Source organism: Mesoplodon mirus, assembly GCF_964341445.2.
Source record: "Mesoplodon mirus genome assembly, chromosome: 3".
NCBI lineage: Eukaryota > Metazoa > Chordata > Mammalia > Artiodactyla > Ziphiidae > Mesoplodon > Mesoplodon mirus.
In genome coordinates, this window is record NC_138978.1 from 171,611,620 (window position 1) to 171,633,615 (window position 21,996).

General features: G+C 34.9%; 1 protein-coding gene across 2 annotated transcripts in view; it reads left to right on the plus strand.

The window, feature by feature from the left end:
• The window catches only part of KIFAP3 (kinesin associated protein 3), a 154,684-nt gene that overhangs the window by 31,035 nt on the left and 101,653 nt on the right, over positions 1-21,996 (plus strand). For both annotated transcript variants that reach the window (XM_082613514.1, XM_082613513.1), the window contains exons 6-9: positions 3,903-4,002; positions 5,312-5,436; positions 7,618-7,716; positions 14,209-14,387. In XM_082613514.1, the coding sequence (XP_082469640.1) occupies positions 3,903-4,002; positions 5,312-5,436; positions 7,618-7,716; positions 14,209-14,387 (503 nt within the window). The remainder of the gene's footprint in view (positions 1-3,902; positions 4,003-5,311; positions 5,437-7,617; positions 7,717-14,208; positions 14,388-21,996) is intronic.

Here is a 21,996-nt window from a genome sequence, read left to right on the forward strand (position 1 = left end):
TTCTCCAATCTATTTCCAAGATTTTGGATCATCTTTACTATCATTACTGTGAATTCTTTTTCAGGTAGACTGCCTATTTCATCTTCATTTGTTTGGCCTGGTGGGTTTTTACCCTGCTCCTTCATGTGCTGTGTGGTTCTCTGTCTTCTCACTTTGCTTAAGTCACTGTGTTTGGGGTCTCCTTTTCGCAGGCTGCAGGTTTGTAGTTCCCGTTGTTTTTGGTGTCTGCCCCCAGTAGCTAAGGTTGGTTTAGTGGGTTGTGTAGGCTTCCTGGTAGAGGGGACTAGTGCCTGTGTTCTGGTGGATGAGGCTGGATCTTGTCTTTCTGGTGGGCAGGACTGTGTCTGCTGGTGTGTTTTGGGGTGTCTGTGACCTTATTATGATTTTAGGCAGCCTCACTGCTAATGGGTGGGGTTGTGCTCCTGTCTTGCTAGTTGTTTGGCATAGGGTGTCCAGCACTGTAGCTCGCTGGTCATTGAGTGGAGCTGGGTCTTAGCGTTGAGGTAGAGATCTCTGGGAGAGCTTTTGCCATTTGATATTATGTGGAGCTGGGAGTTCTCTGGTGGTCCGGTGTCCTGAGCTCAGCTCTCCCACCTCAGTGTCACAGGCCTGACACCTGGTTGGTGCACTGAGCCCCTGTCAGCCACATGGCTCAGAAGAAAAGGGACAAAAAAGAAAGTAAGAAAGAAAAAAATAAAATAAGGTTATTAAAATAAAAAATAATTATTAAAAATAAAAAATAATTAAAAAGTAATAAAAAGGAAAGAAAGAAAGAAGAGAGCAGCCAAACCAGAAAACAAAGCCACCAATTGTAACAAGCACTAAAAACTATACTAAAAAAAAAAAAAAAAAAAAAAAAAGGACAGACAGAGCCCTAGGACAAATGGTAAAACCAAAGCTCTACAGACAAAATCATACAAAGCAGCATACATGTACACACTCACAAAAAGAGAAAGAGGAAAAAAATATATATATATTGTTGCTCCCAAAGTCCACCACCGCAATTTTGGGATGATTCATTGTGTCTTCAGGTATTCCACAGATGCAGGGTACATCAAGTTGATTGTGGAGATTTAATCTGCTGCTCCTGAGGTTGCTGGGAGAGATTTCCCGTTCTCTTTGTTCACACAGCTCCTGGGGTTCAGCTTTGGATTTGCGTGTAGGTCTCCTGAGGGCGTCTGTTCTTTGCTCAGACAGGACCGGGTTAAAGTAGCAACTGATTAGGGGCCTATGGCTCCCTCAGGCCCAGGGTGGGGGGGGGGCGGGTACAGAATACGGGTTGAGCCTGTGGGCAGCAGTTGCCGGCCTCTCCTTGCACCAGCCTGAGGCGTGCTGTGTGTTCTCCCGGGGAAGTTGTCCCTGGATCATGGGACCCTGGCAGTGGAGGGCTGCACAGGCTCCCTGGAGGGGAGGTGTGGAGAGTGACCTGTGCTTGCACACAGGCTTCTTGGTGGCTGTAGCAGCAGCCTTAGCGTTTTATGCCCGTCTTGTGTCTGCGCTGATAGCCATGGCTCGCGCCGTCTCTGGAGACAGTTTAGGCGGTGCTCTGTACCCCCTCTCCTCACGCACCCCAAAACAATGGTCTCTTGCCACTTAGGCAGGTCCAGACTTTTTCCTGGGCTCCCTCCCGGCTAGCGGTGGCGCACTAACCCCATTCAGGCTGTGTTCATGCAGCCAACCCCAGTCCTCTCCCTGGAATCCGACCGAAGCCCGAGCCTCAGCTCCCAGCCCCTGCCCGCCCCAGCGGGTGAGCAGACAAGCCTCTCGTGCTGGTGAGTGCTGGTCGGCACCGATCCTCTGTGTGGGAATCTCTCCGCTTTGCCCTCTGCACCTCTGTTGCTGTGCTCTCCTCCATGGGTCTGAAGCTTCCCCCCCGCCACCCCCCGTCTCCACCAGTGAAGGGGCTTCTAGTGTGTGGAAACCTTTCCTCCTTCACAGCTCCCTCCTACTGGTGCAGGTCCCGTCCCTATTCTTTTGTCTCTGTTTTTTCTTTTTTCTTTTGCCCTACCCAGATACGTGGGGAGTTTCTTGCCTTTTGGGAGGTCTGAGGTCTTCTGCCAGCGTTCAGTAGGTGTTCTGTAGGAGTTGTTCCACGTGTAGCTGTATTTCTGATGTATCTGTGGGGAGGAAGGTGATCTCCGTGTCTTACTCTTCTGCCATCTTGAAGGTCTCTCCCCAGCTTAGTTATTGAATACTCCTCCTTTTCCCAGAGATTTGAAATGACTTTTCTACTATATGCTGGCCAATTTTTTATTCGATAGATACTTCTTGAAAGCTTATTCTGTGCCAGATACTGTTCTGATATATTCATAGATATGTTTTGATGCTCTCTTTTCTTTTCCATTGATCTGTTTGATAATTTCCATACCAATATCATACTGTTGTTGTTATGTTTTGTTCTGTACTTTGACTAGAGTTTTAGAGTATGTAGGAGAAATGTTCCAATTTGTTGTTTTCTTTAAAGTGGTGTTGCTGGTCTTTGTACGTTTTCTTACATATTGTTTTGAGATCACCCTATTATATTCTCTGAGAAAATCTTAACAGAATTTTAATTATGATTGCACTCAAATTATAAATTAATTTTGGGTTATATTTTGATCTGTTGTAAACTTTGTAATTTTCTTTTGGTTTATTTCTTCATAACCTGTGTATAATTCCTATAGCTGTATTTTTATTGAGACATTTTTCTGTTCTTTAGTAAAGAAGAAAAATGCTAAATTTGTGACATTATAGTACATCATTTTCCAAAGTATGTTCTAAGAAATGTTGTATCCTCTGGATTATAAGGATGAATGCCTTTGGAAATATTGGATTAAGCTAAGCTAAACCAGATTCTTTATTAAGTAGGACTTTTCTAGAGCTTTTGCGTATTACCTATTTATTTGACTTCAGAATAATTTTGTTCAAAACCTATATTATACCAGTGCTCTGTATTATGAATATGAACAATACTGTGAAATGCTATTATACTGTGTTTTTCAGTTTGTATAAAAAATTCCTCACTAAGTGGATTAGTAATATAGTGAATTCTTGTTGTTTCATAATCTGAATGGCCAGAAAGCTCAAATAAACTAAATACTTTCATTACCATAATAAATACTTATAATGCAGTCCACAAAGTACAATAGATCCTCAATGCCTGTTATAGAAAGTTGAATTATGATCACTATATAATACACAGATATTTTAATTTTTAATGATTTTAAGATTTAGTCAGCCATGTAACAGTACTAATTTGAAACTAGTCTCATTACTTTATGTTTACTTAATGTATAGTAATTCTCATTAATCAATTCATTACCTTTTTCAGGAAAAAGGTGTAACAGGGATGTTTATCAATCTACCCTAAAGCTAGTTTCCTGAAAAATTTTTTGCTCTATTTATGTCCGTTGGCATCAATTTAACATGACATTAAAATATTAGACTTATTTTTCTGTGTATAAGTTTTATTTGATTATTATTAATTTGCTTTAGTGAAGTCAGTGTTAGCCTGCTTTAAACTGCTCATTATTTTTTTAGACTTAATCTAATTTTTCACTTATTCATGAACACATTAAATCAGATGTTAAAAAATAAACTGGCACTGCAGTAGCAAGTGGAAACGAAAATTAAGAAATAAATGTTTTTTTATTATTTTATTTTCACCCATAGTATACTTACTATGTTACTTTATTTAAATCATATTTTATTTTTCTATTTACAGTTAGACTTAAAGCTGCATGTTGTGAGTTTTATTATTTCAGTTTTAAAAATAGCTTTCTGTGTTGGAAAGAAGCATCCTACTTTTTGTCCCAGTTCTATCTTAGCTTTGTTATTTATTGATAGTAGACATTTAAAACCAATTTCCCTTTATGTCAGAGGCAAGGTGAGTGATCATTTTTGTACATCCCCTTTTTCTTTAGAAACTGCCCTTGGTGCATTAGCAAGAGTCCTCAGAGAAGACTGGAAGCAAAGTGTTGAGTTAGCTACAAACATAATATACATCTTTTTTTGCTTTTCCAGGTAAGTGTAAAAATTAGGAAATAAAAGTACTGATCTATATCTATTTCTCTCTGTCTGTGTCACTGGTTTAGATAGTAGGTCACTAGTTTTCTCAGTCTTCTTACGTATCTAACTCTGCTCTGCCTCTGAACTTCTATTTCCGATTCTCTGTCCTCTTTGTTGTTCTGTCTTTCTTTCAGTCTACACTAACCAATGCATATACATATAGTAGGATAATATAATGGTTTAGAGTTTAAGAGTTATGGGCTCTGGAAATAGACTCTCTGGCTTTGAATCCAAGTCCTGCTGTCTATTAGCCATGTGATCTTGGTTACATTACTTAACCTTTCTGTGCTCAGTTTCCTCATCTGTAATTGTGGATAGTAATAGGAGTATTCTCTTCAGGAACGTATTAGAAAAAAGCCTGACCCAGAGTAAGTGCCAGTAAATGTTACTGTTTTATATACAGTTGATCCTTGAACAACATGGGTTTGAACTGCGTGAGTCCACTTATACATAGGTATTTTCCACTAAATATGTACTACCATACTACACGGTCCCCCAGTTGAAACTGTGGTTGCAGAACTGCAGATATGGAGGACCCACTATAAGTTATACTTACATTTTTGATGATACAGAGTGTTGGCACCCCTATCCCTTGCATTGTTCAAGGATCAACTGTGTGTGTGTGTGTGTGTGTGTGTGTGTGTGTATACACAATATATGTTTGTAAACACATACCTGTTATGTATTCATGTATTTTATTTATACACATATATTCTTTAGAAGGATACTTATTGAGACATTGTGAAAAGTTTCTGACTTCTCAGAAATTCTAGGGAATTTCTTGCCTCTGTTCTAAAAATGGGCCAGCATTAGCAAATAAATATTTACTGAATAAATACTTGGATGAATAAATTGTCTAGGAAACATATATAAAACCTGATTGCTAATACTTCACTAGTTTATTTCCTGGTATCAGTTTTATTCAATAATAGTACTGTTATATTATTAGTTTTGTTAGATGGTAGTCTGAAATTTTATTTTGAGGGTATCTGAATAGTTAAAATGGTGATTAATTACAAAAATGTGTTTTGTGTAATTTCTAACTTAAAAATAATTTCGTTTCAGGTAAGTGTTGTGTGTTAAAATATATTTAAAGTCATCGTACAATTTCAAGTCTTTTTAGTATACTGTGGGCATATTCATTTATTGAAATATGTATATCAAGTCTATTTTACATTGTTTGTACCAGTGTTTATCCAAAACAGATTTCCTGAAGTCACAAAATGTATTCCTTTAAATACATACTAAAAACTCTTCTTTAAAGCTTTTCTCAGTTTCATGGACTTATCACTCACTATAAAATTGGAGCTCTATGTATGAATATCATTGATCATGAATTAAAAAGACATGAGCTTTGGCAAGAAGAACTTTCTAAGAAGAAGAAAACTGATATCCTTTGAAGCGGCATTTCACCCCACTGTTGCCTATTGCTGTGAGCTTTGGATGGAGAGGATTTTGTTTTGTTTGTCATTCACATAACTTGAAAAAATGCAAGAGTGTGCTGAAGGTTAAGATGAAGATTGAAGTTATCAGAATGAATATAGTTTTACATATACTTTTTAATCTTTTTACAACTTTGATTAGGTGATAAGCTAGAGGGAATAGATAATAGTGGTCCTGGATAACTGAATTGGTGAGCCTCTAAGTGACTGTGCTATTTTGTCCCTCAAGATCCTTTAGTTAGCTGAAGTCTGGCTCACCACTGTTGCTTATGTAGTTTTCTCTGTGTAATAAGGTGACTTTGATTGGAATGAGTGTGAATTTGGTGAAGAATATAGTTTTAAATTCTATTTTTCTAATTATTAAAAAAAGTATTTTTGGACTTACATACAAATTCGAGATGCCTGCAGAAGCATAGAACCTGTGAAAGGAACCTTAAAAAGAATCAATTTTAACCTTTCAATACAAGAATCTTTTCTGCAACTTCCCTTACAAATCGATTATTTAGTCTCTTCTTTATCATGTCACTGCTTATTGATTTAGCTCATTCTGTGTTTTGACATTCTATTTATTATAATGGGTTTTTGCTTAGTGTACTAAAGTCTACTTCCCAATAACTTCTATCCCTTGATTCTAATCTTGCATACTGAAGCAATATAGAATAAGGATATTTTCTTCAATATCACATTTCTTATATATGAAGATATTTGTCATATTTCTTCTACAACTTTAATTCTAAATTGAAGGCCCTGGCTTATTCATATCTGTCTAATATGACATGTTTTGCAGATGACAAGTCATACTGGTAACTTTCTTTTGAACCCACTATTTATTGATCTCTTTTAAAAAGTAAAAATATTATTTCTGTTGTGCCCAATATCTCATGTTTTCTACCTCTCCTTCATGGAATACCCAAGGCACTATAAAAATACACCCTCAAACACACACACAGATTTGACTTTTCTTAATTAGGATCTTTATAGGTTTAGACATTTTCTGTGTGTGCTGTAAGCTTCTGACATCTAGATTGGTGTTGACTTAAACCACGTGGACAACTCAATAATCCTGGAGACTTCAGGTCATTTCTTGAGTCCCAAGTTTCCTGAATGTACCTAAAATTCATTGAAACTAAGGTGGGGGGGTGGGGATACAGAGAGAACCACTAATGGGACTTTTAGCAATCATTAATTTATACTTTGTGATTGCTTGGTGACAAAAACTGATCTTTTAGAACATATTCCTATAAATATTAGACACCATTGAATGTAAGATACACCATTATTTATGAACGACTACAAAAGGAGAAAGATGCTTCCAATTAAAACTATGACATATCATGGATTATAAGATATATTCAAATTCTGGGAGATGTTAAGATGTGCAAAAAATGTGTCTCAGAATCAATGGATTACAATAATTGAAGGAATATAAAAATGACTTATCAGAATTTTGGCCATTTCTCCTAAAATATTACTATTTTATTAAGTCTTAAGTTTCCTTGTGTTGTGATGCAAGTAGCATTCAACAAGGGGATGTTTTTGAGTGCTTGGGGATCCTGAAGTCATACTGAAGTAATTGGTTATTTCTGCAGGTGTCCAAGGGACTATTTGGGGCTATAAGATATAATTTTTAAATTTTGTTTTTCTCTAACTTTGGGATATTTCTCTTTTTGTATGTAGTCTGAAGAGGGTGCTAAAAAGCTTTAGATGTAATCAGCGTCCTTTCAATATACTAGACATCTTCTGTCCGAAGTGGAATTCACTATTCTTATTAACTAAATCATTCTTTAAGGCTGTAACCTCTTGGAATCATGGACCTATTTTTTAATCTGGTGAAAGTTAGACACTTGTGCACATACATAAAATATTTACATACAATTTCTGAGGATTCAAGTACTTGGTGAAGCCTAAACATGTGTTCACCCAAGGTCTGCAAGCACATCCTCGAGCACTTGGTTAAGAAGATCTGTTATAACACAGTTGTGCAGGGAATAATATTTTAATTAAACTATTGGTTACAGAAAATAACTGGATAAAATTGCACATAAAATTTATTAGCACTGTTCTTCATAGTATTTTTCATTAGGTTTTCTTTGCTTCAATGAATATGGATGATCCTTAACTTGTTTACTTGATGAAGACCCTGAAAACCAAACCTTGAGAAAAGATTATGAAAAAACCTTTAAAAAATACCAGGGGCTTGTGGTAAAACAGGAACAGCTCTTACGAGGTATGAATACCTAAGCAATGAGAACGCAACAAAGTTCTTACTATACATTCAGCTTGTTCTATTTTTGTCAGATAAATAAAGCTAATACCAGATTATTTGAAAGTTCAGTGAATTTTAATGTACTACAGAATCTTCTGTTGTTAGCATTGATAATGATGTTTTAAATTTCACTCCACTCTCTTTCTACCAAAAGGCCCCATTCAGCTCTTAAATGTATAAATTACATTCTTGAAATTGTATTAATCAGAAAGGATTTTTAAATCCAATGTATGACCTTTTCAATAATAAGAATCTTGTCTCTCAAACCCTGCTATATGTATCTTATATGGTGACAATTTTGTTGCTTTCCTAGGAAATTGATGTAAAACTTTTCAAAATATTTCTCTTTAATAAAAAATAGTCTCCTCTTTCTGGGGTTTGTTGAGAGATTTAACAGTTCAATAGTATGGTTTCTCAGTCATTGATAAGATGCAAAATCTTATGTCGTTAGTAAGAATGATGTGGGACTTTTAAGTGTGCATTCAATTCCTGCTTTGTAGCTGACTATTGATTTTTCCCCCAGCTTTATTGAGATATAATTGACATATAACACTGTGTAAGTTTAAGGTATACAGTGTAATGGTTTGATACAAGTATATGTTCCAGAATGTTTACCACAGTAAGATTACTCAACAAATCCTTCTCCTCACATAATTACCATTTTGTTGTTGTTGTTGTTATGGTGAGAACATTTAAGATCTGTCATAGCACCATTCAAGTATACAGTACAGTATTTTTACCTGTAGTCACCACGCTGTATATTGGATCCTGGAACTTACTCATCTTATAAAAGTTTGTACTCTTTGACCACCGTCTCCCCATTTCCCCCACAACCCAGTGTCTGGTAACCATCAATCTCCTTGTTTCTGTGAGCTCAGCGTTTTTAGATTCCACATATAAGCATATAAGTGAGAACATACAGCATTTGTCTTCCTCCGTCTGACTTATTTCCTTTAGCATAATGCCCTCAAGAACCATCTTTGTTGTGGCAAATGCCAGAATATCGTCCTTTTTAATAAGCAAGTAATATTCTATTTTATATATATTATATAATGTATAAGTAATATATTACGTATTTTATATAATATTTTATATAAAATATATATCACATCTACTTTATCCATTCATCCATGTATAGACACTTAGGTTGCTTCCACATCTTAACTATTATGAATAATGCTGGAGTGAACATGGGAGTGCAGATATCTCTTTGAGATTGTGATTTTATTTCCTTTGGATATATACCCAGAAGTAGGATTGCTGGGTCATATGGTAGTTCTATTTCTAACTTTTTGAGGAACCACCATACTGTTTTCCAGAGTGGTTGCACCAGTTTATATTCCTGTCAACAGTACACCAAGTTTTCCCTTTTCTCCACATTTTGCTGGCATTTATCTCTTGTCTTTTTTTTTTTAAAGATGTTGGAGGTAGGCGTTTATTAATTAATTTATTTTTGCTGTGTTGGGTCTTCGTTTCTGTGCGAGGGCCTTCTCTAGTTGTGGCAAGCGGGGGCCACTCTTCATCGCAGTGCGTGGACCTCTCACTATCGCAGCCTCTCTTGTTGTGGAGCACAGGCTCCAGACGCGCAGGCTCAGTAGTTGTGGCTCACGGGCCTAGTTGCTCCGCGGCATGTGGGATCCTCCCAGACCAGGGCTCGAACCCGTGTTCCCTGCATTAGCAGGCAGATTCTCAACCACTGCGCCTCCAGGGAAGCCCTATCTCTTGTCTTTTTGATAATAGCCATTCTGACAGGTGTGAAGTGGTATCTCAGTGTAGTATTGATTTGTATTTGCCTGATGATTAGTGATGTTGAGCGTTTTCATGTGTCTGTTGGCCATCTGTACGTCTTCTTTGGAAAAATTTCTATTCAGATCCTCTGCCCATTTTTTAATTGAGTTTGATTTTTCGATGTTGAGTTGTGTGAGTTCTTTGTGTATTTTGGATATTAACTCCTTATTGGATATATCGTATGCAAATATCTTCTCTCATTCTGTAGGCTGCTTTTTCATTTTGTTGACAGCTAGCTTCCTTTGCTGTGTACAAGCTTTTTAGTTTGATGTAGTCCAATTTGTTTGTTTTACTTTTGTTTCCCTTGCCTGAGGAGACATATCCAAAAAATTATTGCTAAGGTTGATGTCAGAGAGCATACTGCCTATGTTTTCTTCTAGGAGTTTTATGGCTTCAGGTCTTACATTTAAGGCTTTAATCCATTTTGAGTTTATTTTTGTATATGATGTGAAAACGTAGTCCAGTTTCATTCTTTTGCATGTAGCTGTCTAATTTTCCCAACACTATTTATTGAAGAAGCTGTCTTTTAGCCATTGTATATTCTTGCCTCCATTGTTGTAGACTGACCATGTAAATGTGAGTTTATTTCTGCACTCTCTATTCTGTTCCATTGATCTATGTGTCTGTTTTTGTGCCATACCATACTGTTTTGATTACTGTGGCTTTGTAGTATAGTTTGAAATCAGAGCACATGATATCTCCAGCTCTGTTCTTTGTAAAGAACAAAGCTGGAAATATTGTTTTGGCTATTTGGGGTCTTTGTGTTTCCATGTGCATATATATTTAAAATTGTTGTATTTCCTTGGAGTGATCCCTTTATCATTATGTAGTGTCCTTCTTTTTCTCTAGTTACAGTCTTTGGTTTAAAGTCTATTTGTCTGATATAAGTATTGATACCCCATTTTTCTTTTTGTTTCCATTTGCATGGAATACCTTTTAACATCCTCTCATTTTCAGTCGGTTTGTGGCTTTAGATCTGAAGTGATTCTCTTATAGGCACCATATGCATGGGTCTTGTTTTTGTATCCAGTCAGCCACTCTATGCCTTGATTGGAGCTTTTAGTCCATTTACATTTAAAGTAATTATTGATAGGTATGTACTTTTTGCCATTTTGTTCATTGTTTTGGGTTTTTTTTTAAATAGTCCTTTTATGGTCCCTTCTTTTGCTCTCTTCCCTTGTGATTTGATGTCTACCTTTAGTGTTATGTTTGGATTCCTTTGTCTTTTTTGTGTGTGTATCTATTATAGATTTTTGGTTTGTGGTTACCATGAGGTTTATATATATATATCTATCTGTTATAAACCCTATGATACATTATTATTTTTGTATAGACAGTCAATTTTACTTTAAAGATATTTAAACATGAAGAAAATAATCTTATATATTTACTTATATAGTTACTATTTCCACTGATTCTACTATTTTTTGTTAGATCATGTTTCTGTCATCATTTTCTTTCTGTCTGAAAGATTTCCTTGTATATTTCTCACAGGGTAGATTTACTAATGAATTATTTTATCTTTTTACATCTAAGAAATTCTTTGTTTTTTTTCTTTTTTGAAATATTTTTACTGGTTTATAATTCTAGGTTGACAACTTATTTCTATTTGCTAAACATACTGTTACACTGTTGACATGCTTGCATTGTTTCTGATGAGAAGTCTGCTGTCATCCTTATCTTTTCTTCATCTATATATGAGGTTTTTTTCCCTCTGGCTGCTTTAAAATGGTCTCTTCATCATTTGTTTTTACCAGTTTGATTATATTGTGCTTTGGTGTAGCTTTCTTCGTGTTTCTTGTTCTTGGATTTCACTGACCTTATTGGGATTGTGGATTTATATTTTTTATCAAATTTGGAAAATTATCAATTATTATTTCTTCAGGGACTCCAATTACAGGTATATTAGGTCACTTGACGTTTTTTCCATAGTTTACTGATACTCTTTACATTTTTGCTGTTCTTTTTTTTCTTTGTGTGTTTAATTTTGGATAGTTTCTAGTTATGTCTTCAATTTCACTAATCTTTTCTTCTCCAGTCTCTAAACTGCCATTAATTCCATTTAGTATACAATCTCAGGCATTGTAGTTTTCATTGCTAGATGTTTGATTTAATCTTTTGTATATCCTCCATGTCTCTACTTAACTTTTAGAAAATTTGGAATACAGTTATCTAACTATTTTGGTGTTCATGTTTGATCATTCTAACTGTGGTGTCAGTTCTAGAACAGTTTCAGTTAGCTGATTTTTCTTTTCCTTACAGGTTGTGTTTTCCTGCTTTTTTTGAATGGCTAATAACCTTTGATTGGAGGCAGGACAATGTGAAATTTTCATTGTTAGGTGATGGATATTATTTTATTCCTATAAATATTCTATTCCTGAGCTTTATTGTGAGACATAATTAAATTACTTGCAAACAGTTTGATCCTTTTGGATCATGCTCTTAAGATTTGTGGGTTTGGACACGAGCAGCATTTAGTCTAAAACTAACTATTCCATACTACTGAGGCAAGACCCATGTGAGAACTCTACCCAGTGGCCCATTAATTATGAAGTTTCCAGTATAGCTGGTAGAAACAGGCATTATTTCCAGCTCTGTGTGCATGTCATGTATTTTTTCTTCTAATTCTTTCATTTTGTTCTGCCCCCAGCCTCAGATTTTTAACACATGTGACTAGTCAGTACTCTGCTCAATATATAAAGTAGAACTCTGGAACTCTTCTCTTTTTGCAGCTCTGTCCTCTCTGGTATTCTTTTCTGTGAACTCTAGCCACCTTGGCTTCCCTGGTCCCTTGGTTCCATCTCTTCATTCAAGAATTCTTTGGGGTTCTTCTGGGATTTTTCCTTATCTGTTTCATGACCTGGAATCTCTCAAGACAGTATTCTGGGCAATCATGGGCCAGGTCATTTGTTTCTTATCTCTCAGGGATAACTATCCTTCATCATCTGGTGCTCAGTGTCCTGAAAACCCTTATTTTAGTCTTTTTGTTGTTGTTGTTGTTGTTATTGTTTCTGGTGAGGGTTTCCAATCTGGTCCCTGCTCCTCTAATGTATTAATTTCCCAGAGTTGCCAAAACAAAGTACTGCAAACTGGGTGATTTAAAACAATAGAAATTGCACAGTTCTGGAGGCTAGAAAGCCAAAATCAAGATTTCAGCAAGGCCATGCTGCCCCTGAAGACTCAAGAGAAGAATCTTTCCTTGGCTCTTCTAGCATTTGGTGGCTTCTGGCAGTCCTTGATGTTTCTTGTCTTGTGGCTGCATCTATTCATTCTCTGCCCACATCTTCACATGGCCTTCTTCCCACTGCATCTGTCTGTTATGTCCTGTCTTCTTATGAGGACCCCAGTCATTGGTTTCAAGGTCTACCTTAATCTGTTATGACCTCATCCTAACTAGTTACATCTGCAAAGACCCTGTTACCAAATTAGTTTGAATTCCCAGGTTCTGGGTGTATGGAAATTTGAGGAGAACACTATTCAACCCACTACATCTATCTTGGTTGCAAGAAGAAGTCTACTATATGCTTTTTCAACACAACCTTAAAACCTTTTATTAGTGCCTTGCATGGAAAGTCAGCATGGTGCAATAGGGTAGATGTGTGAGCTTTGGTTTCTGGTGGGTTTTCTTGCTGTGTGGCTAGGGCAAGGTATTTAACTTCTCTGAATCTGGGGTTCCCCATCTGTAAAAATTTTTATAGTAGTTCTTGCCTTGTAAAATGGTCTTAAAATGGGTTACTGTTTATATATCAACTAGTACAGTACCTGGCATATAGTAGGTAATTAATGAGAATTGCTTTTCCATTTCAAATATTTGTTAAATAAAAGTTTATATGTATGGGTATATATTTTTCATAAAGGTTTAGAGATGGTTTATAAGAGTACATAAAATGAAATACTAAAAAAATGAGCAAAATCAAGACAATAGGAGAGCAAAAACACTATGTTGGCCATAATATTCTATGTAATTCTAACAGAAAACTTTCAGGTTTAACTCTTAAGCTTCCTGTCAGTTAAGGCCAAATGGAAAACATTATCTGTTACATAATTCTCATTGTCAAAAGGGAAGAATTAAATGAGTTTCTTATGAGAATGTAAGCATTTTTATTACCGGTACCTAATAGAAATTTTACTTAGAACTAGTAGACAGTGGCCTCAACTTTGGTTAGTGTAACAGTTATTTTACTGAATTTCATGTGGCCGTTTTCTGTAGACTATCAAAAACTCATTTTGAGTATGAAAAATAGGTTTTAGTATCCTTAAATTCAGCTGTAGCTGTACTCTACATTTTTTAGTACAGCAGCCCCTAATTGTTGAAATTTTACCTTGCTTTCTACATGTTTGCCTGTTTTATTATTTGCTAACATATACCTTTAATTGACATTTGATTACAATTACGCTCTTAGCTCCAAGAGGGTAGGAATCATTGTCTTATTTTGGTTATTGCATCTTTCTCAGCATCATAAGAATATTATTTTATATATAAGTTTTGTTTCATATAGCATATATATCAATAATAATAGTTTACTAATGAATAAATTAACTAGTTAAAATTTTCAAGGTTATATACTATCTTCTACATCTGTTACTTTAATGGGTAGAAATGATTTATTAAATTGTTGATTCAATATGCCAGTTATTTAACTCTCATTTATTTTACTTTTCTAGTTGCTCTTTATTTGCTTTTGAATCTTGCTGAGGATACACGTACAGAGCTGAAGATGAGGAACAAGAACATAGTTCACATGCTGGTGAAGGCTCTTGATCGGGACAATTTTGAGCTGCTTATTCTAGTTGTGTCATTTTTGAAGAAACTCAGCATTTTTATGGAGAATAAAAATGATATGGTAACTTACATTGAAACAGCCCATGTTCACCATTTTTGAGTTAGAATATTTTGATAAAAAGTAAACACATTATCCCCCTACTGAGATAATTCTGAATGAAAATTTTACAATGGCAGTAACTCACTTAAGTGGCTTCATTAAGAAATATATTGCAGGGCTTCCCTGGTGGCGCAGTGGTTGAGAGTCCGCCTGCCGATGCAGGGGACACTGGTTCGTGCCCCGGTCTGGGAAGGTCCCACATGCCGCGGAGCGGCTGGGCCCGTGAGCCATGGCTGCTGGGCCTGCGCGTCCGGAGCCTGTGCTCCACGGTGGGAGAGGCCACAACAGTGAGAGGCCCACGTACAGCAAAAAAAAAGAAAAAGAAATATATTGCATATTAGTTAATAATCCAGATAATTAAAGTTTTCTGGATAAAAATATTTTCCTAATATGTTGTACAGAATGAATCTTTCCATATTAAACATAATATATAGAAAGTAATTTTAACTTTAGATTGTGTTTCAGAGTCATCTGGCCTTATTATTTTCCCCTAAGGTATTTTTTCTCCTGCATTTCTGGTATTAGTGTGGAATTACAGTTTAGCCCAATCTGTTTCTCATTTATTATTCCAATTGGTAGCTGCAACCTGTTGATTCGATTCTGCTTAAGTATCTCTTGAAACTATCTGTTCTTTGTATTCCCAGTGCCATTGTGTTAGTTCATGCCCTCTTTATTTATACACTCTTCATTTCTTGTTTGAATCATTACAGTAGGTTCCTATTTGCCATCTTATATTATGTTGATGCAGTTGTCTTTGAGAAATAGTACAAATTGATCATATATTATTTCTCCAGCTGAAAAATGTGTATAATTTAGAAATATATAGAGATGGAATAAAAAATATCTGCTTTTTCCCATGTCATTAAAAAGTCTTTGTAAGCACGTGTTATATTAAATAGATCATACATTAACCATACCTTGCCTTCAGATACTTAAGTTGTTCATAATTTTAGCTATTATAAATAAGACTTCAATGGACACATTTGTACATGCATCTTTGTCTGTATTTCTGTTTATTTTCTTAGGATAGATTTCTCAAAATGGAATTATTGGATCATTGGCTTTAACTCCATTGGAAACTATTTTAGAACTACATGTTAATACAAGTCATTATGTGACTGTGTATTATTGGTATAAGTGGATTCTCCTTCAGATAGTCTAAATATATAGTAGTTCTACCTGTTCTTTTTCCTTCTTTTAAAATCTAATGAGCTAGGAAGTAGCTTACGCTTATTGAACAACATGGCATGCTCTTTGAAAACCTGAGACTGATTAATTAGATTTAATAAGTGCCTTGAATTCTGATACTTGGAATACATGAAATTTTATTTTACCCACAGATATTTAGTATGTGTCATTTTCATCATTAGTTTTTATGATTATTGATGATCACTGTGTCTGATACTCTTTTAAGATTGAATTTACTTAATCAAAAACATGTTTTTGTTTTTATCTTAATTCAAGAATAATATGACATGGTGATATATATACTCCTGAGTATAGTTAGAGTGTGGCTAAGTAGTTGCTTCCCCTTGCTGTAAGTTGAAATATATTCTTCCATTTATGTGTTTAGAATAAGTTCACCTTTATTAGATTTGCAAAATTCAAATTGATTTGTCATCAGCATGTGTCTACTGTGCATTGCTTAGATTTGTATTTAGATAATACTCTTCTTATGTGTTTATTCTGTCAAAACTGATCTCAGGTACATAATTAAAAATTATCTTCTGGTAAAATCAGATTCAGAAAATACAGTATAAATCGTCTCATCAAACCTCATTTTTTACTGGGGAGGAAAAACAGGTTCAGAAAAGGTAATTCATCCAAGGTCATAAGAATAATTTGATTGGCAGGGTTTTTAGTGTAGATGTTAATGAATTTCATCTTTTATTGTGGAAAAGAATTCATTTTATTTAAGGGTGTTATATAGAATTAGGATTTTTAAAGCTCAGCTGGACCTTATCTCATGTTTACATTTTGTAGATTAACTCCTAATTTTACAGATGAAGTAACAGAGGATTAGAGAGGTTAAGTAATTTGCTCAAGGAAATATCTCCAGAATTCGGCTTCCTACTCCTTTTCTCTGCCTCCAAGGCAAAATTTCTTTTTGTTTTTATTTTATATTGTTTTTTTTAAAAAAGATTTTTAGCAAGACTAAGTATAAGCAATTTTTAAATGTTGGCTTTCAGAAACACTGAAAAATAATTACTTAAAGGCTGAAATAAATTTGCTTGTCAGTTTGATAAACTGTTGCTTTGTAGAGAACTTTTAATAAAAGTACTAATTAACTATAAATTCCATTTTAGAGACATAAAATTAAGAGGGTTTTGCATGTTGAGACAATGACTAAATTTAGCTTTGGGGATTGGGCTTTTATCAACCAGAAACATGATTAGAAGACTGTGTCTACTGTTTAACTATCTGATTGGGCTACATGTTTTACATTCCATTCTCTGCAATGGAAATACAAATTAAAAACAAAAAAACTCTCCAAGTTACTTTATTAAGTTTGCCATAACCACCAGTGTGTACTGTTGCTTTTTTGAAAGAAAAATATTACTTAATATAATTAGTAACAGATGAAGCCTGTGGCATTTTTATTTAAGAGGAATGGAGGAGAGGGATGACTGATCCATTTGTGAGGTTGTATTATTTATTTAAATAAAGTGTTCATTTTACTGTTATAATGAACTAATACTGACCTTGCTTTTTAGAGTTACATATTTTAAAGGAAGTTTAGTTTGCATAAAAAATCTTTCAATTAATGATTTAAATTGAGTTTTCATATTTTTTATATAAATACAATATTATTGAAAGGGAATAAGTCATATTAGAATATGAATTTAAGAACAAGAGAGAGGATATATATTCCTTGGGTTGCTTATTTTCTTATTAAGTTTTGAGACTTATTTTTGTATTTTGAATATAAGTCTTTTATCAGTTATGTTTCCAAGTATTTACTACTTTTCTGTGGCTTGTGTTTTCATTTTCCATGAAGAGCAAAAGGTTTTAATTGTTATGAAGTCAAGTATATCAAAAACATTTTTAATGGATTGTATTTTGGTGTTGTATCTAAGAAATCTTTTCTTAACTCAAGGTCACAAAGATTTCTTCCTGTGTGTTCTTTGAGGAGTTTTGTAGGGTTTGTGTTGTTGTTGTTTTTGTTTTAGTCTGTGATCCATTCATTTTTAGTGAATTTTGCAGATGGTGCAATATATAGATCAATATCCATGTTTTGAATATGGATTTCCAATTGTTCCTGCGCCATTTGTTGAAGAGACTATCCTTTCTCCACTGAATTGCCTTTGCACCATATTGAAATTGCCTTTGTACTGTTTTTGTTGAAAATCAGTTGGCTATGTATGTGTGGTTTTATTTTTGGACTCTTTTCTGTTCCATTAACCTATGTTTCTGTGCTTTCGCTGATACATTTTTGTCTTGATTACTGTAGCTTTATAATAAATCTTGAATAAGGTAGTGTGAACCCTCAAATGTTGTTGCTGTTTTTCAGAATTATTCAGGCTATTTCAAATTCTTTATCTTTCCATATATTTAGAATCAACTAGTCTATTTCTTTAACAAAATAACCTGGAATCTTGATTGAGATTGCATTGAATCTATTGGCAGGATACAGTATATTAACCATATTAAAGTTTCCGATACATGAATATGGTATAACTCCCCATTTATTTAGATGTTTCTTGATTTCTTTCATCATTTCATAGTTTTAAGCATACGTATTTTGCACATATTTTGTTAGATTTATACCTAAGTGTTCTACCATTGTAATGGTAGCTTTTAAAAAAGAATCAGTTTCCTGTTGTTGAATGATAGTACATAGATATACAGTTGAATTTTGTATATTGACCTTATGTCCTGTGACCTTGCTAAATTCACTTTTTTTACTTGGGATTTTCTAAGTAGACAATTATATTACTTGTAAATAGAAAGTTTTGTTTTGTCTGTTCTTAGCTATATACTTTTTATTTCTTTTCTTTTGCCTTTTTTTTTTTTTTTTTTTTGGTCTTACTGTACTGGTTAGGCCCTCTAGTATGATGTTAAAAAGGAATGCTGTGACTTGACATACCTGCCTTGTTACTGGTTTTAGGAAGAAAACAATGTCTTTTACTATAAAGTGTAATTTAATATAGTTTTTTTGTAGATACTTCATTGGTTTAAGTAAGTTCTGTTCTAGTTCTAGTTTGCTGAGACTTTTTATCATGAATGGTAGTTGGATTTTGTCAAATGCCTTTTCTGCACCAATTGAGATAATCACATGGTATTTCTTCTTTAGACTATTAATATAGTGAATTGTATTGGTTGACTTTCAAATGTTAAGCCATTCTTGCATTCAGCAGGTAAACACCACTTGGTCATGATATATTGCCTTTTTATATATTGCTAGATTTGATCAGCTAATATATTGTTAAAGATGTTTGTGTCTGTGTTTATGAGGGATTACTAGTTTATAGTTTTCTTATGATGTCTTGGTCTGGTTTTACTATTAGGGTAAGTCTGACCTCATAGAAAGAGTTGGGAAGTATTCCCTCTTCAATTTTTTTGGAAGGGTTTGTGTAGCATTGGTGTTATTTCTACTTAATTGTTTAATAGAATTCACCAGTAAAAAAGTCATCTGGACGTGGAGTTTTCTTTCTTTGAATTTCTTTAATACCTATAAGACTATTCAGGTTATCTGTTTATTTTTGAGTGGTAGCTTTGTAGTTTGTATCTTTCAAGTAGTTTTTTCCATTTCATCAGTGTTGTCAAATGTATAGGTATAAAATTTTTTGTACTTTTTCCTTCTTATATCTTCAGAGTCCAAAGGTCTGAGTGACTTTTCCTGTTGCATTACTGATATTGGTAATTTGTTTTTCTCTCTTTCTCTCTCTTTTTTTAATAGGTTAGTGGTTTATCAGTATTATTAATATTTTCAAAGAACCAGCTTTTGGTTTCATGTTTGATTTTTGGAGGATATTTTCACTGAATACAGAATTCTAGGTTGACATACTTCATAAATATCTCTGCATTGTTTTCTGGCTTGCATAGTTTTTGATAAAAAGTCTTATCTTTTGTCCTCTATATATAGTGAGTCTTTTATTTTCTTCCTGCTTCCAAGATTTTATCTTTGATTTTCGAAGTTTGAATATGGCCAGGCACACACGTGTGTGTGTGTGTTGTATTCTACTTAGGGTTCTTTGAGCATGTATCTGTGTTTTGATGTCCTTCGTTGTTCTTGGAAAATCCTTAGCCATTGTCTTTTCAGGTATTCCTTTTGTCTCTTTCTGCCTCTCTTCTACTGGCTTCCAAGTTACACATGTTAATCCATTTGGTATTGTCTCATGGCTCTTGAATGCTGTGTTGCTGTGTTTTGTTCTTCTCGTTTTTATTTTTTTGGGGGGTGGGGTGGGGTTCAGTTTGGAAATTTTCTATTGACCTACCTCTGGGTTTACTAATCTTGGCATTAGCTATATCAAGTCTACTAATGAGCCCTTTGAAGTTTTCCTTCATCTTTGTATTATGTGTGTTGTGTGTGTATATGTGTTTTAAAATTTAATTCTTTTGGTATCATTTTTTTCTGTGAGATTATCTGTGTTTACATGTGTTTTTCATCTTTTCCAATAGAGCCTTTAACATATTAATTGTAGTTATTTTAAATTCTCTGTCTAGTAATTATACAAGTCATATCTGAATCTGGTTCTGTTGATTGCCTTATCTCTTATCAATGGGTTATTTTCTTGCTCTTTCATGTATCATAATTTTTTGTTGAAAGCTAGATATTATGTGTAGATTAGTAGAGAGTGAGATAAATATTATTTATGTATGGAAATGGACAGACCTTCTTTTTTTTAGGTCTTTAATGTAGGGGATTAAGTCATTTTTGTCAGGAGTTTAGCTGTATTTGGTTACCCTCCAGGCACCATTAGCTTCAAATTCATCTAGGATTACTTTGTCTTTGGTAGAGTATTGATGGTCAGAGGATTTTTCTCATTGTTCATGTTCCACCCTCTACTTCAGGCTTTCCTAGCATGCCTGTGCCTCAAAGAGGCTTTCTCCTCATTTTAACTCTCCCCAGTAATATACTGCTGTTATTTGTCACTTGGCTTTTGCTAATCTGGTGCCAGGCGCAGGGAGGGGAAAAGAAAAGAGACTTTTTCCATTGTTCTAATTTAGTTTCAGGCTGGTCTTAGGCTTATCCTGTGTCCATGGTTTTCAGCAATGGGGCTTCCTAAGTCATCCTGTCAACTCCTCTCAGGATGTTTTTTCTGTTTCCTTGCCCCAGCTGCAGTGGGTCTTCACCTGTGCCTCAGATGTGACAGGATTTGCCATACTTCCCCAAGAGGCTTAAGTCTTTTTTTTTTTTTTTTAGGGGAAATGGGAGAAAAAGATCCAGACAGGATTTTATGCCTTCTCCCCGGTGACAGCTGTAACCCTCTCCCAGACCCATGCCACTAAGGGGACGTTTTCTTCCATCTCCTGTCCTATCCCCAGTTTTTCTTGTGACCCTCTGATAAGGTCCTTGGAAAAGAGCTTGCAAGTGGTTGCAAACTCCCTGAGCATCTGTAGCTTCAGAGTTCTAGAGTCTCAGGCTACTTCACATTTGGCCTTTAGCTACTTGTTTAAAAGTTTTTGTGCAGTCTTCCTACCGACTTCTGTGGCAGCTCTCTTTCTCTCCAGTTCTCTGCTCCGTATAAACCAGTGCTCATGACCCTTATCTCCTTGGGGGTGCCTATTTTACTTATATTTCAGGCCGGTTGATTTCTGTGCAACCTCAGCTCTCTGATTTTTTTTTTTTTAAGTTATGATTTTGTATTTGGATTTTTCTTGCGGTTAGAGTGGGAACCATATCCTTTCCAGATTCTTACATCCTTAGAGGAAGTTTGAGATTCTGCTTACTTTTCTTAATCACTAATGCCTCTATCTGACTAATAGTATGGCATTTTAGTTAATCTGACTACTTCTGTTTTCGCCTTCCTCCAATATATTCTCTACTTCGTAGTCAGAATGACAGTTTTTAAAGAGTTTCTCGAATGCTCTATTTTCCACGTCACTTCGGGGCCTTTGTACACGGCTGTTTTTTCCATCTAGACAGCTCTTTCCTCTGCCTCTTCAATTAACGTTAGCTAATTTCTGTTCATCCAGTAGGTTGTTCTTCCTCAGAGAAGCCTTCCTTGACAGCTTCTCACACGGAGATTATATCAGGTTTACTCCTTATATTCTCTCATGGTATTCTGTTTGTTTCTCATATATAATATCACAATTTATACAATTACAATTAGATAACTGTGTAATTGTGTGTGGGACAGTTGTTTTGTTTTTTTAACTTTATTTCATGCTCTCTAGAATATAAGTTCCATGAAGACAGGAACCATTTCTTTCTTGTTCACCAAAATATACCCAGGGCTTAAATTAAGAAATACTTGTTGAATGGATAAATAAATAACTCTGGAGAAGAAGTTATACACTGTAATCAAAGAAGCTACTGTAAGAGTTACAGTTTTGCATAAATATGATGAATATTTGTCCCTGGCCTCTGTGGAAATTATTGTGTGAAGTTAACAAATGAATCCTG